The sequence below is a fragment of the Bactrocera oleae genome, chromosome 6, assembly GCF_042242935.1.
Source record: "Bactrocera oleae isolate idBacOlea1 chromosome 6, idBacOlea1, whole genome shotgun sequence".
NCBI classification, from domain to species: Eukaryota; Metazoa; Arthropoda; class Insecta; order Diptera; family Tephritidae; genus Bactrocera; species Bactrocera oleae.
Genome location: NC_091540.1, coordinates 55,129,121 through 55,143,286, shown reverse-complemented (window position 1 = coordinate 55,143,286; position 14,166 = coordinate 55,129,121). Strand labels below are relative to the sequence as shown.

The window sequence follows — 14,166 nt, the reverse complement described above, 5'->3', positions numbered from 1 at the left end:
TAAGTACTTAAAACAACATGACACCATACACTCGTACTAATGATATTTGTGAACGCTCTGGATATTGCAAGATGGAGCAACCTCACAAATAAACACATCTCAATACATATATTGGGCACTTTATATATTGCCAACTTTTCGAAAGTTGGATGACTTCGATTTCGCCGAAAAAATCGCTGGAAAGAAACTTATTCATATTTATATACCATATATATTTTATGTTCATTTGTGGCACGGTGCCTTATCCGGTTTATGAGCTCGCGTAGCCACTTCGCACAGATAAATATTTATGAACGATATTCCCTCGATATCTTTAGCGTATCAGCTATGTCTATTGACCTACATTTAAGGTCATATAAAATAATTTTTTGCATCTTTTTATTTTTACCCTTAAAGCCCTTTTTGTATTCATGGTCTTCGGTGATCATATAATCCCTAGATATGTTATACCTACCATTGTAAGGGCCATCCCACGTTATTTACCCCGAAGCTCACACCTTATAAAACTTGTTAAATAGGAATCGATAGAATACAGAGCATGTGCGCTATGAGACGCTAGAACATTACCTTTGCGATTGTCCAGCCTTCAGCCAGTTGAGATGAGATATCTTCCACGGATGCCAATATTCCAATTTAAAATACTTTCTGTAGTGTTAAATGATATCAGCAGCAACGAATAGCCATACTTTCAAGGAATGCAAGAAAACATATTTGATTGAAAACAATAGAAAACGCCTGGATCTACATGTTGTAATCGAAAAGATGTACCATATGTAATGGTACTAATACGTATATAGTTATAGATGTAATATGTTAAAATACTCTTGAGAGTAAATTGGTATTTTCGAAACGAAAGTTTACAAGTTCGGTGCAACTTGTCATTACCGAACTTGTACCTCTTTCTTACTTGTATTCAATTTATACATACGTGCATATAGTAATAGTATATAGTTATACTTCCAAATTAATGTATATTAGGCACATTATTTATATTTTATTTTTTTAGTTAGTAAAGTTGTAATATTTGTAATTAGCTTAAAGCATCACGCACGGGAACTAACTAAAAATACTATTCGCATGTTCCACAACAAAAGCTCAATGAATGATTGTGACAAGTTAAACAAATATTTACTATATTATATAATAATTTATTCATTTTTTCATTACAGCTATTATTTTGTACATTTTTACATTTATATGTCGCTATATATACATATATGTATGTCTATATGAATATATAGGTTTTATAAAAAAAAGCAATTCGCACACAGAATTTCTTATCAGAGATTGTAATTAATGTCATTTCAAATAATTGTAGATATTCAAGCAGAGCGTAAACAAATAGTTAACAGGATCAATGATGTCGCATCACACGGTTGCATTCATATTTACAGTTATTTGTGAAATAATATTAGCTTTTTTATTATTTGTGACTATAAATAGAAAACAATTACAATGTGTATTGAATTATTTAAAAAATACCATAAAAATTAATAATTATTTTGTACTTTAACCAATTATTTGTTTTGTGCAACGTTTAATTACATTTATCACTTTTGTCTCAATTCGTTTCGTCTTTAGACTTATACTATTTTCTAAATACTACTTCTCTACAAACTTATATACATATATGGATATACTTTCATTATACTAAATTAATGACTGGTTGTATTTAATTGTTACATTTTGCATTGTAATCATTTAAAAATTGAAAGATATATAGATTATGATTAATTAATAACAAGTACTTAGTTGCAATGTGGTAAGTCTGTTGAAAATAATTTGTACATAACGCAACGTTATTTTAACGTTTGGTACACAAATCTTTTGTCAAAATGTAATGTTATCAACTTTCATAAGCCTCAAGGTTGTACTTCTCGAAAAATCAGGTCTTTTGTGTAATCCATTTATTCATCGTCCAAACGTATGGCCAGATTTACATGGCCTTCTGGCTTCTCGGCGGCTGTGGGTTCCGACTTGGCGATCACTTTGATCTCAGTGCTGAATTGTGGTGGGGTCTCTGGTTTACTACAAACTTGTTCCTCGCGCGTAGAGCTTATCTTAAGCACATTATGCCGTTGCACAGCAGCAACAATGAGCGAGATGAGCAAGCCCAGAAATATGGTGAGCAAAGTGCCTATCATCGAGTACCACATGTAACTGAGCTTAAAGATTGGCCAGGAGCTATTATTTGGAAAAAAAAATTGTATAAAACACAAATAATAATATTGCATTACAAAAACAATTACCTAAATCCCGTTAGCGGCATTGCCTCCACCGTTGTCGGCAAAAACACCGACGTGGTATTTACTTTGCAATCGCACTGCGCGACCGACAAGGGTAGTTCAACCGGATCCACATTGACAATTTGCGCCATCACACCAATGAAAATGACAATGGCTAATGAGAGCAATCCGCCATAGAAAGCACCCCGTGTATTGGCGCGCTTAAAAGCAATGCCAAGCACGAAGAGACCCAAAGTGACGCCACCGATGAGGCCATTCAACGTTAGAGTCGCCTGCAGCACACCACCCAACTTCTCTACGATGAAAACCAAACCGAATGATATTATGCCATAACCCAAAGACATCCATTTGGCGTAGAGTGCACCCTTGTCTGCTGTGATTTTGATATTCATGCCATTCACGAGCAGATCCTCACACGTCACCGCAGAGAGCGAATTCAACGCGGACGCCACAGTGCCCAAGCTGGCCGCAAAGATACCCGCTACAAAAATGCCAGCAATAGTGTAGATCTCTTCGTAGGTGCTAATGATGTAGAAGGGCAATAGTTGATCGGAGGCGGTGATACGGCCGGCGTTTAGTGGATCACAATCAGCGTAATGATTGAAGATCATCAGACCGGTGTAGAAGTTCATGAGAAATACTATAACGAGGCCGAGTATAGCAAAGCCCAAGGCCACTTTTGCCAACTTTAGCGATTTCAATGACATACACTTCTGCACCGATGCCTGATTAGTGCAGAATAAGGAGGTCCAATAAAAGAAACCACCAATCACCACGGACCAAACTGTGTGACGCGTTGTGGGATCGAAATCAAAGCTATAAATATTAAATAGAACAATTAACTTTTATACTTGTAGTTGGTTGATCGCATGCAACTTACTTGAAAAACTCGAGGCGATGACGATCAGCTGCCGTGTTAAAGATCTCAATAGCATTACCGCTATAATAACTGCCCAAAGCAATGACTAGCACCAAAGAAACAGCCAAAACAGCAGCCTACAATTTGATTTATAACGTAGTTCAGTTTTAGTATCTGCATATTAACAGATGATGTGTTATGATCATACCTGAAAAGTATCGGCAATTACCACCGCCTTCATCCCACCCTGAGAGGAGTAGAAGACACAGACTAAATAAATTAAAATCACAGCAACTTTTGTGTTTAAGCCTGTGGCTTTAGAGAGCGCGATCGCTGGTGCGAGTACTGCCACGGCTGTGTAGAAACACATCTGTGAAAGATACAAGGACATGCTATATGAGTACGACACCAAAAGAGCTTATAGGAATTGTTCAGACTAATATATAACCGATTACCAGAGAAAGGAACGCTTCCAAGTTTATTAATATTGCTATTGTTTCTGATATATAAAAACGGTTCAGACTTATACATTATGCTGAAAAGCCGACCTTCGGAAAAGGGATGTTTCCAAAATGATCAATAAGATCCTATTCTATCCCTATTTATTAGTGGCTACTACTATTGGTGTTTTAAGATTCCAAAATTTAAACAAGAATTTTCTCCTTCAATAATCTAATCTAATATACTGGTGACATCTAGACGATGGTGGAAAGGTCTGTAATAGTATCTTTATCTTCCTTAATCACATCTAGAGGGTACACATAAGTAAATCTGTTGCCACTATCTCGGTTCTTGACATAAAAAATAACAGTCGGCTCATATGTTTTTCAGTGTTTTGGGGAACATTTTTACGTTAACTGGGTAGTCTTAAACTTTCTCTAAAAGCATGTTATCTTTTAGAGAGAGAGAGTTTGGAACATACAGAAAATACTTAAAAACAATTTTGAGGTTACTACTAAATACAGTGCCCATTTTTTAACGGATGTATCCTACTATTTTTCTTTTTCTCCATGCAAATAATTCAAGACGTTAATGAAATCAAGCAAAACTTTGGTTCCTTACCTGTATAACGTACAAAACGGCTCCCAAAATGCGTATCTCCTTTCCGAAACGTATACCAAGATATTCATAACAGCTCGTCAGTTCCATTTTGAAATAGATAGGATAGAATATTTTAACAGCAACCGGTATGACCATAATCATTGGAATAACTATAAAGAGAAAAAATGTACAGTTAATTTTATTGTACCGACATTTTTTTCATTCATGCTCACCAATCAAAACAAATTGCGTGCCCTGTAAATACATCTCCGATGGGTTTCCCAACAATTCGATGGCCGTGATGAAACTCGTGGTCAAACTTAGTGTAACCGGAAATATAGACATACCCGAGCCGAGCAAAAAATCCTCTGATGAGCTGCCCGATTTGTGGAAGAAGCCATAAAAAACGCCAATACCGAGCGATATAATCAACATAGAGAGCAGTATCGCATAATCGTAACCGGAAAAAGCAGCTTTATGTGAAGGATTGTTGCATTGCTCAATTTCCTCAGTGCTCTCTATCCCTTCTATTTGCTCGTTATACATTGCCATTAACATTTGCGCGGCCGCATCGAAGTTCTGTCTTTCCGCCGAGTCTGTTGCATCCAAAGTGGAGAGTGCGTCGTCTGACGGGGCAAATGTGGAATCGCCGCGTACGAGTAAATATGGTGGATAGGACTGCACCATTTTCTCAGCGGCTGTGGGGCTGATCGCAGGCGGTTGTTGATATCTTTGAGCATTATTATCCGGTACTGCCAACGTATTGCTGCTATGCGCTAAGGCGCAAAGGAACAAGAGTTTCAACAAAGTGGCCATTGGTGAGGACATTTTAAAAACTTTTGGTATTTTTGTGTATTTTTTAAATATCAGGAACTTGTTCGTGCGTAGTCTGAAGATTAATTTATAATACTCGTGATGTATATGCATATATTCGTATGCCAGTATGTATTTCGTTTTTTTTTTTTTTAGAAACTTTACGCTTTCAATTAATTTCTTTTATTGGTGGGGGCGAATTATTTACATCTCCGTTGCAAATTTATGATGAGTTTACAATTAGTTAATAATCTGCAATTAACATTTTTGTATAAAATCAATAAAATATAATTGGTTTGCTGGAAATGTGGGCTACAAGCGTTTGTTTTCATATATGAGCGTAAATAAGTAATAATTTATTTGTGACACAATTGTGTAGTACTGTTGACACTATGCCATTTATGTACGAGTATTTATTAAGACACACAAGTCTGTGGCATGGCGGAAACTTACACTACGCTTTGTTATTTCTTAATTAAGAGCTGTTTGTATTTGGCTCTAAAAGAGTCAAGTTCAATAGGAAAATTGCCATTGACAATGAAGAAAGTGTATATGTTCTAAAAGTAATTCATTCGATTTCGTATTACATTACACATTTTCGGGATTCATGAAATTTGTTTTCGGGATCCCGAAAATTTTTGGTATTTATTAAAATTTCTTAAATATAATGATATGAAGATTTTAACATGCGTAAGTTTTTAGGGAAGCTTCTGTAAAAATTTAATGAGCAACTTACTGTTAGTTTTGTGCTGCCTTGTAATTCCAGATTAACATCGAAAGAATTTGGTTAGGTACAAATAACTAAACCATGTATTTTGCAAACTTTTAAAAACTTAATTAATGGAAAACTGGTAAATTTGGTAAACTTCTGAAATATATACCAAGAGACTTGAAGCGCTGGACATATGGACCTCCAGTAAGCTCAGCAAGCGCTTAACAACAACCAGAAATTCTGCTACTGCGAAATCCGTATGTCCCAAAGTAAACCGTAAGAGGTCTTCCGAACTACTTGACCATAGAAAAGTCAATCTCGCCGCAATTTTAAGTGTCCTCACTGGACACTGTACAATAGACATGTACAATTCATAAATCTATGAGGATATGGTGATCCACTTTTACGAGTTTAAGGGTAACACAATTTACTAACATCTGTCCTAGTCAGATCCATCGATTAGAACCAACCCTACCTAACCTAACCTAACGCTACGTCATAACCGGCTCAATTGTGAACCTTTTCTGTTCGCGAAAGTACTGTAACAAATTCCACGGTATCTCGAGGAGAGCAAATTTCAAAAAAGATCTAAATACTAACCAAAAAGTAAAAAGATGTATTCCTTTGTTTGACAAATGTCGGCGAACTCTTTACTCTCTTATTTCATTCAAAATCATTAAGTCTAAACCTAATTATTTTAAGATTAGTTTCAGATCTCAACTCCTATCTGCGCTTAGTGAAAATAAATTACAAAGTCGTTTACGAACATATTTACGCTCTTCAAAATAATATTACTTAAACATATTAGCATAATAAATAATATTATTACGTTCTACGCCCACTCAATTAGCAATAAATCTAAATGAGTGAGCACACATCTTAATATATTCTCATTATTGGCTAGATACAAGCTTGCAGTGTAACAGTGTAAAGCCAGCCCAGCAAGCAAAGCATTTCCCAAGTAGTAATTGTAAGTGTTGCAGCTTGTTAAAAGACCGCGACTGGCTTCTGCGCAGAAATAATAATCAATAACTGCTCATCGAGATTTAAGCAAATTTAACTGGTTAACGTCCGGATGTCAGCGGATCTACCGGCGTGAACCGGTTAAAACAAGAAAGTGTGAAGACAACAACAATTATAAACTAACACGTGTGCGGTCAGTTTCAGTGACATACTCGCCGAACGCGCCATCATCCCCAAAGCCAACAACAAAATCAACATAGCATCCACAAACAAGTTGCAGGGCCGGCCAAATATGTAAATAGACGACGCGGACCTTCGATTGAATCAATTAAATAAGCAAAGGGCGCTGAGAATATAATGAGAGCCGTTTGAGAGCACATATGGGTATGGAAAAGAAAGAGAATAACTCGTTGAATGAAGATTACAATAAAATTGCAATTAAAGAGTCGCTATCATGATAGATGTTTATATGGGGTGATAATAAGCGAAAAGTAATGTTTCTCAAGATATTTTATTTGTGTCACGTTTCAAGCATCACCGTATGACTTGCATGTTATTCTTCATTAATTTGCATCTTAAGCAATTAATATTTAGAACTTGTAGGTACAATTAAGATATTAGAGCATTAGATATTTGATTACATACTGGTTGTTTGAAAAGTTTCTAGTAGTGCTATAGCTCTAAATTTTTTTAAACTATATATAATATATTAGTTAACATAACGGAGTTTTAGAATCGGATCACATACTTCAACATCAGAGTACTCAAGAATCAGAGTTGATTAAGGTGACTCTTTAAAAGATACCCCTAACTTGGCACTTGGTATTATTAGAGAGCCTACACTATGATTCTCACCACCCTGTATTTATGCCCTGGGTTTTTAACACCCAGAGAGAAACATCGGAAACCCTAAAATTATATAAATATATATAAAGTGGCTAAAATCTTTTCCGTTGAATGCAAACAATTTAGTTATATTGTACATATAATTGATATAAGAAATGAAAATGTGAAGAGTATTATAGCTTCAATGCTACCGAAGTTAACGTTTAACTCTCACTAATAAGCTCTTCGGAGCCCCACAAACCCAACTCACCTATTAGACTTAATAGTTTCTTAGTTGCAGGGAAGATTGCTATTGTAAAAAGTACCCAGATAAACTTTCAAAAGCTCACATCGTCCAAACGGAGTGGATATAACACATGTCCCACATTTGGTGATCAACAATATCCTTATCCATTAAACTTAAAATAAATGCTTATGGTTTTTTAAATACTCGTTAAATTCTAAGAAAATCATACAGTCAGTAAAGGGTGACCAAAAGTTACTAAATCCCTCTCAACATATTAGTACTGAGAATCTTTTTCCACGTCTCTGTGATGAATTGCTCTCTTTCTGCTGAATTAGATTTGATTTGCCTAATTCCGAATGAAGCTTATCGCACAATTTGCGAGTTTTGGAACCACATTTTGTTTCTAGATAAAGTGTTCCGTAAGATAATTCGAAATTAAGTTCGAAAATGAGAAAATCTTTAAAAGGCATAATCTAGAGAGCTCATATTTTTTTAAGAAAGGGTCCAGAAATGTTTCCCTTTAAAACAGCCATATTATGAAAGTGGGTAATATCAGATTTCATCTTACAGTGTAATTTACCACATACTTACAATTCTCTGTTAGTTACTCGTAATTAGTGGTGATTATATGAATTAGCGTAACTACTTATTAACGTTATTATATGTTCCAAAGAAATATTTTATTCTATGAAATGAATTTTATTAAATATTCTTATTAGAGGTGAATTTAAATTTTGCATATCAAGTAACACATTATTATTGGTCGTATAGTGGTGTTGTTAAAAAAGGGAGATGAGAGGAATCGAAAAAAATATATACAATAATATAAATTTAAATATAAATTGTATTATGTTTTCGTCACTTTGTATCCTGACACACTATATATCAGGCTTTAGAAAAAATACTAAATCAGAAAAGATAATATTTCAAGCCAACTCAAGCTCATTTCTCTACCATACAAAAAGTATACATTTTTTTTATGGAGTAAATAAGAGTAACTCATAACTTATTCGGTTTAGAATCGATTCCAATCTATCAACTTAGGCGTTTATTTTTATTTATTTTTTTTTTTAATTTCTATCTTCAATATTTAATGCCAAAAGCTTGTTCAATTCTCACGCTCGACTTGCTAAATGTTTAATAATTTGCGATACATTCACTGCTAATAAAAAGTGACAAGATGTTAATTGAATGTTAATTAGATGGTTTTAGCACATAATTTTTGCAAATTTGCAACTTTATTAAAATATTAACAATGTGTGGAGTTAGATGAGTATATATGTATGCAGATCTGATATATTAGAAAACAAATTTATTGGTGACAGTATGGAAAAAGAGCTTAAGTCGAAGTAAGACAATAAACGCACTTTGATGTTTAGTTAAAATGTGTGCACTTAAGTTATGTTTACTTTATCTTAATACAAAACTTTTGACTACTAAACATAGGTAGAAGCAAAACACAACACAAAAATATCTCTTAAGTAAACTTAAGCTAATTTATGCTAAATTTATATATATTTTTTTTTATAGAAAAATTATAATAAATTATTAAATATATTTCCACTTATTCCCAATTAGAAAGAAACATAACTTTCAAGTATTCATTAAAACTGAGCACTTAATGAAACGCCGCTACAACACTAATAGTTATAGGGAAATAAATCTAGTGGTTTGGTACTGAAACCCTTAGGGTATTCGCAAAAATTTAATAAATTCCTAGTAATACATAAGTTATTCACTTGCAACAATTTCATTAAATTTGCACGCTTAAATGTGTTTTAGATTAAAAGATACAGTTCACATAAAATTTAAACACATGGCAATTAAACTGTTTTCGTTTTATCCCAACAAATATATGAGTTAAGTCGCGTGTTAATCTTTAAATAAAATCGGTGCTTTCCATAAATAATAATAATAAATGTAAAAAGATTTATTTTCAACAAATCTGAATTACTAATACAAAGTCCTATAGTTGTTGAATCAACGTATTATATATGGGGCCTACCTCAAAGTACGTTCTCAATGTAACACTACAGACTAGCTCAATAATCAATTTGGAGGTGCTTCGTACACCCTAGTTTTCTGATTATAGATATGTTTGATTTTAATTAAAATTCTTGGCCCACAATAAGAGAAAAACTTTCAGAAATCCTAAGAACACTAACTGGGATTTGACAGAAAGATAGTAACAGGGAATTTAACTAGACTTGAGGTTTTTAACTCAATTTCTAAACTGGAGGAAGGGACACTAACAAACATTCTCAATAAAGCGTATCACATCGCATACCCTTCATCACATGCAAAGCGCAGTTCGAAGCCGCCTTGGTGGAACAGGAAGATCAGATCACGTAGGCGAAGTGTTAAGGAACTCTTCAAACAAGTCAAGATAGCCGATGAGGAGTACTGCTGGAGGAAATATAAAGATGTACTTAAAGAATAAAAAACAAGATATTTGCATAACTAAAAGGGAGCCGTAAAAGAGCTCCTGCGGCAAGTTAGAAAAGTCTACTGAGGTGGCTAGGGTTAGAAAACTACTAGCCAAGCACCTGACCACCCCTAAGCTACTATGCAAAAAATGTGGATAGTGGACTGGATGCAGTGAGAAATCACTGGAATATCTAGTCAACACGCAGGTGTACGAACGCTACTAATTTTCAAATCTTAATTTGACATTGAAAATCGTGTGACTGACAGCCAGCCAGTATAACCTAACCTAAGTTTATAAATTATATACAGCTTATTTATATCAAAAATACTGAGATATTCTAAAATATATATTTTTTAAAAATTTAATTTTATCCCAAAAAAAATCTCCACAAAGCAAATTCAATAAAGTTAGTTTATATCAGTTAACAATTTCAAAACGAAAAATAAAAAAAAACAAGTAAGGAAGGGCTAAGTTCGGATGTAACCGAACATTTTATACTCTCGCAAAGTCAAATAGTATACTCGTTTGAGATTTCTTTGTGGATTGACTGATATTTTCGGTAGAAGGTCAACTATAGGCACTGGGGTCCACATATTTAGTATTTAGGGGCTTGAACAGTTTTGGTTCGATTTAGACAATTTTTGGCCACAAGGTGGGATACTTTAAACGTATTATTCACGCAAAGTTTTATCCCGATACAATCATTGTTGCCTGATTTGCATAGTGGAAAGTGAAAGAATCAGATGGAATATTCAAACAGACTACTCTTCCGTAAAATCTTCTGAAATTTGTTTCGTGTTTTTTATAGAATTAATATGGTATATACCGTCATAAATTTCGCATTTCATAACCGAACTTAGTGCTTTGATAAACACCCAAACAAAGTGCAAAACAAAATAAAACCACAAAAATTCAATCATCATCAAATCAAATTAATATTTAGGCAAATAAGAGACTGCACACTGGAGCCTAACGACAATCTTATCGCAAGCACGCAGACAAATTTTTCTATACCTTCATGTACAAATGTGTGTGTGGTGTTTGCTTAATATCTCGTGAGTTCGCATGCGATTAGGATACATCAAACAGTGTTTGCGACACAAAGCGACTGAGGTGAGGGTGGTTTCGAGTTTGCAGGTGAATAAGTGGGGAACGCGGGTCCTATAAAGTCATCTCATACCATCCCAGAGATAAAATTTAATGTCTCTGGCGTGATTAGTGCTTGATTTATCGCGCTTTTAGTAGTTTTTAACAGTACCGTTATATGGGGAGTGGGCGGAGTTGCCACCCGATTTCAACTATTTTCACACCGTCAATAGAAGTGCTAAAAACATTTGCGTCCAGTGAAGTTTGTTACTACAGCGTTAGCGGTTTAGGAGATATGCACATTAAACCTATTAGAGGCGGGACCACGCCCACTTTTAAAAAAAAATTTTAACTGCAGATGCCACTCCCTAATGTGGTCCTGTGTACCAAATAACAGTCTTGTATCTTATTGCGGAGCTTAGTTCTGGCAAGTTAGTGGCAGTGGTCCGATTACGCCCATCTGCAATACCAACCGTCTCACGGTACCAAGAAACATGTCTACCAAGTTTCATAAAGATATCTCAATTTTTACTCAAGTTAGAGCTTGCACGGACGGACGGACGGACAGACGGACGGACGAACGGACGGACAGACAGTCACCCGGATTTCAACTCGTCTCTTCATCCTGATCATTTATATATATATAACCCTATATCTAACTCGATTAGTTTTTAGTGCTACAAACAACCGTTAGGTGAACAAAACTATTATACTCTGTAGCAACAGGTTGTGAGAGTATAAAAATTGTAAGAAATTCTGCAAAGTTTTCTATTTACTTCTCACCTACGAATATTAAAAAGTAATTATAAATATAGCAAACAAAAAATAGTTTTTAATAAAATAAAAATAAAAATTTTATTCACTAAGAGGTTACTTGTTTAATTGTAATAAAATTTTCCAAAAATAAATATTTAAAATTCTAAAAGTTCCAAAACAATTTATTTCCTTCTTAAATTCAAACTACACTAAAAAATATTTCAAAATAACTCATAGAAATTTTCATAAACTTTGGACGTTAAAAAGTAAATACCTCATAGCAAAATGATTGCCAAGGTTGGAAAAAATTTTGATTTGAAAATTCTGTAAATAAACGGTTAATTAGATTTCGAGAAAGAAAATCGCAAGTAAAAAGAATATGTTTGTATGTATTTATAAATAACAACCAATAAAAAAATTTTTTCCGACCAATTTCAAAAAAAAAAAACAATTTTTAGTCAGAAAAAATATTATAAATATAGATAAACTTTAAAACTTATTAATTTTAACATAAAAACTCTGAATATAAAAATCTAAAATATTATTAAAATACATATTTTTAGTAAAAAATTAGTTCAAACTGTTTTACAAAACACAAGTCACATAAACGGTTTAATGAAAAGTATGTATCAAAATTTATTTTTGCAGTATTTTTTTATTATAAAAGAACTTTAAATACATTTTTTTTTTATTAAAACAATTTTTTTTTATAATCTTACCTTTAAAATAATATTTCATACACAAAAATTTTTGCTAAAATTTTCGTTTGAGAAAAGTTCTGAATTGTAACTGTAGTATTGTGCCGCGATTATTTTTGTATTTCATTAACGTAACACCTTTGAGCACTTCACACTATAAAATGTCTTTGCAACTACACCAGATAAAGGATAATTCGTATATTATTTTAAAGAGCTATGTTTTTCAAAACTTTTCAGGCACTCTCATATTTTTTGAAATCGAAATTCGTGTCAGTAACTGTTTTCTGATTTTAGCTAATGTGTTAGCCTCTTAGTCCTGCACTTCAAAATCCTTTTAATTAAGTATCTTTCAATTTGTATCACACTCTCACAATTTTGCGCTTTTTGTACGATCGATCGTGTCGACAGACTGTTGAACTACAATTGAATGTTTTCCTGTAAATCCACCAGCTTTTTATTTACCCCGCTGAGAGTACGATATAAACTCATACTACAACGACAATCGCCACTTTTTACCACGCTCATTCGTATATCGATCAGTTACAACAAGTGTGATCGATATTATCAATTGTTGTTGTTGACGCATACAAGCCACGAAGGGCTGAAGTGCCGTGCCGGTCGCTCATTTGTTCATACAAACTAACACAGTGGCAAACAAGCTAGGCGCAGTTGTAAGTTTAAATAAGCGCGAAGCTTGAAGCTATTGAAGCGTTTCTTGCGATGGCTGTGAAGCTTTGTTGGTGGTAGTTGAATATACAAATAATAAACAATTAGAAATTAAATGTTGTTTATGTTTGTTGTATTATTCGTTGCTTAATGTGTAAGTTTTTGGCAGATTTGTTGTCGTACGAGTACTTATAAAACTAGTCTAAGTCTGGGAAGGGTACTTGAAATACTTGTATATACGAGTATATTATATATACGATGGTGGTGCAACAAATATTTAGCCTACAAAAGACAAACAAAAATTTTGTAATAATGGCGCCTTATTTTTCATTGTAGTCTCCTTTTTGCTCGATACGTTTGATCAAAACGGTGCGTTGTCAAAGTAGAAAGGCAATTTTACTTCATCAAATGGGGTATTTTTTTTCTGCATTAACCCAATAGATCGACGTATTAGAGCCAAATAACCGATTTGCCCTTCTCCAGTTACTCAATGTAGATTAAATATTGTGAATCCCACAGAACAGTTGTCATTTCCTTTCTCACCGTTAGGCTAATCTTAGCTATCTTTAAAGCAATTTTGCTGGTTGAATTTCGCTGTGCCGTGGACTATTGTGTATACCCGTATACAAGTATGTTACTTCAGCGATCACGAAACGATACCAAAACTGCTTCGGATTGCACTTGAATTGTTATCCTCCGAGTATTGATTTTCGCGACACCAGGGGGTGGCTCATCAAAAGCCGACACGCGTTAAGCTCGTTAATTCCAAAAAAACATATTTCAAAGGCAAAAATCGAATCACTAAGCGATATATGGCAATCGTTTT

At 34.0% G+C, this 14,166-nt stretch overlaps 2 protein-coding genes across 2 annotated transcripts; both read right to left on the bottom strand.

Annotated features, from left to right (window-relative positions):
- Positions 1–1,127: 1,127 nt before the first annotated feature.
- On the bottom strand, positions 1,128–5,073 carry LOC106625636 (sodium-coupled monocarboxylate transporter 1). Its single transcript, XM_036361791.2, has 6 exons — positions 4,380–5,073; positions 4,168–4,316; positions 3,314–3,475; positions 3,127–3,242; positions 2,250–3,062; positions 1,128–2,184 (listed from the first exon to the last, which is right to left on the bottom strand). The coding sequence occupies exons 1-6, from the start codon at positions 5,071–5,073 to the stop codon at positions 1,908–1,910; spliced, it is 2,211 nt and encodes a 736-aa protein (XP_036217684.2). The 3' UTR covers positions 1,128–1,907.
- A 21-nt stretch (positions 5,074–5,094) lies between these two features.
- On the bottom strand, positions 5,095–12,801 carry LOC138857662 (uncharacterized). The gene is made up of 2 exons (XM_070111091.1): positions 12,696–12,801; positions 5,095–5,211 (listed from the first exon to the last, which is right to left on the bottom strand). The coding sequence occupies exon 1, from the start codon at positions 12,799–12,801 to the stop codon at positions 12,730–12,732; it is 72 nt and encodes a 23-aa protein (XP_069967192.1). The 3' UTR covers positions 5,095–5,211; positions 12,696–12,729.
- Between the last annotated feature and the right edge of the window lie 1,365 nt (positions 12,802–14,166).